This window comes from Ctenocephalides felis, unplaced genomic scaffold, assembly GCF_003426905.1.
Source record: "Ctenocephalides felis isolate EL2017-DRISC unplaced genomic scaffold, ASM342690v1 CF-g0.4_SCAFFOLD_00845, whole genome shotgun sequence".
Taxonomy (NCBI): Eukaryota; Metazoa; Arthropoda; class Insecta; order Siphonaptera; family Pulicidae; genus Ctenocephalides; species Ctenocephalides felis.
The window spans coordinates 80,132,585-80,136,901 of record NW_020536999.1 but is presented as its reverse complement, the minus strand read 5'-3'; the positions used below and the strand labels follow the sequence as shown (position 1 = coordinate 80,136,901).

Sequence of the window (4,317 nt, the reverse complement as noted above, 5' to 3'; positions counted from 1 at the left end):
TGAAAAAGGATACTGCACTTTTATTCTCGGAAATTGAAAATCCCAGTGATGTGGTCCATTTTCCAAATGACGTCATGGTCTGATCCATTTTTTTGATCACATCATTTAATGACACTCCACTATGTGATAATATTAGATCATCCGCATATTGCATGATCCGAACGTCCTGGCCAATCTCATTTTGAAGGTGTGCCGTATATACGTTGAACAACAATGGACTAAGGACAGAACCCTGAGGTAAGCCTTCCGACATATACCGTGGCCCATAATGCGTATCTTTACATCTGAGGACTAATTTTCGATCTTTCAATAAGTGATAAATGTGAACAATAAATCTCTTAGGAAGTTTTAATTCATATAGAATGTTTATTAAAATCGGTATTTGAACCCTGTTGTATGCGTTCTCCAGATCCAAGTTGATAATCAATACACAATTTTTCTTTGCCAGGTTGTTGTGAATTTCATAGACGAAACTAGTTAGAACATCATACGTGCCTCTTCTGTTTCTGAAACCTTGCATATAACTTGGCAATTTCTTTTTATTCTCGAGCCACCACTCGATTCTTCTTTTCATTAAGCGTTCGAATGTTTTGGACACACATGACGCTAGAGAAATCGGCCGATATGATTCTATTTTTGTTACATCCTTATTAGGCTTTAGGACTGGAATTGTGATATATGTCCTCCAGTCTTTTACAGCAATCTCTTTAGTCCAGATGTCGTTGAAGACCTTCAGTAGAATTTTTTTTTCCTTATCTGATAGGTTACTTAGCATGGGGTAATGTATATTGTCATTACCCGGCGCTGTATTACTATTCCTTTTTAGTGCTAAATGTAATTCATCAATGGTAAAGGGACCTTCTAATTCGTCATTTTTTTCCATGTCCTGTATGTTGACGTCATTAATAACCGTATCCGGAGTAAGTGAGTTAAGAAACTGGTCAGCTAGGTTATTAGGAAATGCATTGGTTCGAGTGGCTCCATTTTTCATGACCTTTATATGGTGCCAGATTTGTTGTGAAGACATGTTTCTGGAGAAGGAGTTACAAAACTCTGTCCATTTATCGTATTTTTTCTTTTTAAATACAAATGGACACTTAGCTACCGCTCGCTTGTATTTCATATAATTGTCTATGTTTGGTATTTCTTTGTATTTCTTAATTGCTTCCGATTTTATTTTCTTCACTTTGTTGCACTCCTCGTCCCACCAAGGATTTGATTTATTTCTATATTTCGTACCCAAATACGGATTTGTTTTTGGAATATTCATTAGTGCTGCATTATTAATGCATTCAATAAACTTGGAATAGGAAATCATCGGATTGGAGTTGAGATTAGAATTCGACAACATTCTGTCTACAGTTTGCGCATAACCTGACCAATCTGCATCTTTAATTTTCCACCGATATCTGTTTACTGGACTATAATCGTGTTTAAATCTATTCTCGTTGCCTAATTTAAAATTAATACTAATTGCTAAATGATCAGACCCTAGAGTTTCATTTAATACACTCCATTCAGCCCTAATCATCACTGATGGACTGCATATTGTTAAGTCTACCGCGGAAGGATTCCTATCGTGCCTTCTTATCTTTGTAGGTGCTCCGTCATTCATAAGACATAAACCCTCTGAGTTTATGGCTTCACTAAGATTTATGCCTGCATTATTATTTTTTAACCCTCCAAAACTTATGTGGTGAGCATTACAGTCCCCTGCTAGTATTAACGGTTGATTCAGTTCCTGGAATAACGACACCCAATATTCCGTTCCTGTCTTGTGACCGGGGGCACAATAAATCGCCACAATATTAAGTGTTATGTTATGTATGGCCAGCTTAATTCCACAAATCTGAATTTTATTGGTAATGAAACTGTTTAAATTTAACGTCTGAAATTGGTATCTTCGGTGGATGAGTATTCCAACTCCTCCATAACCATCTTCTCTATTCTTTGATATAAAGGCGTATCCAGATATCTGAAATCTATTATTATCTTTGAGCCATGTTTCAGATAATATTACGATATCTATATGGTTGGTGTTCAAATAGGATTCTAAATGCAGCTTATTTGAAAAAACAGATCTGATATTGATTTGAATAATTTTTAGCATTATTATTATTTTATAATATTATCACTAAATAATTTTAAGCTTCTATACGTAATATACTGTGCTCACAGCCAAATCAAACTTGTTTGTGGGGTCCAAATTTAGACCTCATCATTTTGTTTAGTATTTCTGACAACAGGTTATAATGTTCAGCGCTACTAGGAATGTATATATGTTTAATTTTTTCAATGAATTCGTTTAAGAAATTTAATGAACCATCTTGTTGAACATTGCTATTATTTTCGACTATTGCAGATTCACGTTCCACGCTCGGTTTTAACCTTTTTCTTGGGTTGAGGTTAAATTCGGTTTTGTTGTTTCTATTTGATACAGGTTCCTTCACTGACTGTTTTTTATTGAGGATCCAGAATTGAATGGAGTATTGCTTTTGGTAATTTTGTAAGTCGCTCTTTTAGGTTTATGAAAGATTGTCGGATTTAAAAATTCCGGTTGCTCCTCCTCCTCTAGATCAGAAAGGGCGTCGAACCTATTTTTAGTTATCTTGCTGTCTGTACTAGATGCAGGTTTTGCATACAAACCTGGAAATTCTTTATCTTTGCCCGTGAAACTGAATCCGACTTTTGACTTGTTTGCATAGCTGTCTTTATACAATATATTTCTGGCTTCATGGTATGCTAGATTCTGCCAAGCCATAATTTCTTTAATTTTTTTATTTTTAATAAATACCGTGCATTCTTTATCATTTGCAGGGTGATCCCCGTTGCACAACGCACATAGAAATTTGGATGCTATACATATTTTTGCATTATATTCACCGGAACATTTCATACATCTCTCTTTTCCTCTACATTGGTCCTTAACGTGATTGAACCGACAGCATTTGTAGCATTGGACCACTTTCTGTACAAACGGTCGAACCTCACATTTTACCGAATGTATAGCTACCTTATTCGGTAAACTTGTGCCCCTAAACGTTAATTTGACACATTGTGATGAGTATTTTATTGTATTATTATTTTTTGGTCTTAAACATACCACGTCTATAATCGGAATGTCTGTTTCAATCGCGTTTATAATTTCTTGTTCTGAGAGATTCGCATCCACATCAAATATTATGCCATGCCTTGCAAGTAGGTATTTTGGGATGTATGCCTTCAGATTATTTTTTTCTAAAATTTTGTCATCTAGAATTTTGTTCGCCACCCTGGCGCTTTTAAATTCCATCTTCACTTTATTTTTTCCTATAACCGAAACTTCTGTCAAACCAAATTTGAAATATGCCCCTGCATTATGTATGATTTTTCCCAAGGCCATTGGGTGTAGTCGGCCTATATTTTTGTCCTTGGATTCAACAAATATAGTGTAAGGGCCCATATCGCAACCTTCAAAACGTATCAAATTATTTAATGGGTTAACTCTTCCATCTGATTTATTTTGATCGTTTATATTGTCGTCACTTATTAGATCTTTTGTTATTTCCATTGTTGTATCACTATTATTTGACGCTAAATTACTGTTTTCCTCTTTGTTTTCCTTTTGTTCTAACGTTTCCCTTTTATTATTATCTGCACTTACATCGTTGATATTATATTTGTAATTAACATTAACACTATTCTTAATATTCAAATCACAACTACTAACTGATTCATTTTCTACACTAATTACACTTTCAGTATCACAAAAATCCATGTCACTCGATCTATTTAAACAAGTGTTCCTTGCATCTGCTGTTGACTTTCCAATTGCAGAGCGGCAGGTAAAAAGGTTTGGGTCAGGTGGTCGGCCGCACTGACCATCCGACTCGGAAGACATTATGTAATTATTTACGATTATTTATTCGATGTGAATCGCTCGGCTGCTACAATCGAACTGTATGATCTTATTTATAGTTATATATTCATCATACTTTTTGAAAAAATAAAAACTTGATAATAATGGTGGAGTGTTTTTCTTGAACCAAAATTTTTTGGTAATATGGTGATTTGATAATACTTGTAATTGATTTGGAATTTCTTCGCATGCCGAATTAAATTTTTTAGTAAGATATTTATTTGATAGCATTTGGATTCTCAGATGAAAAGCTATATAAGAAGCAATAGACCTGCTTCTGCTAGTAAGCTATTAGTAGGAGTTGATTTTAGAGCTCCTATACTCAATCTAATCGCTGAATATTGCAATCTATTTAATTTTTGCATTTTGCAATTTTGCAAGAGTTTATAGTGCCGTAAATTAAAAACATCCATAGTCCA

The 4,317-nt window shown here is 34.4% G+C and overlaps 1 protein-coding gene across 1 annotated transcript; it reads right to left on the bottom strand.

Annotated features, from left to right (window-relative positions):
* Positions 1–2,446: 2,446 nt before the first annotated feature.
* On the bottom strand, positions 2,447–3,880 carry LOC113390830. Its single transcript, XM_026626919.1, has one exon. It carries the CDS (start codon positions 3,878–3,880, stop codon positions 2,447–2,449), a length of 1,434 nt encoding a protein of 477 aa, XP_026482704.1.
* Positions 3,881–4,317: the final 437 nt, after the last annotated feature.

What these genes read in the sequence shown, in the direction of transcription:
- LOC113390830 (XM_026626919.1), bottom strand. Translation starts at nt 3,880, where the DNA reads ATGTCTTCCGAGTCGGATGGTCAGTGCGGCCGACCACCTGACCCAAAC.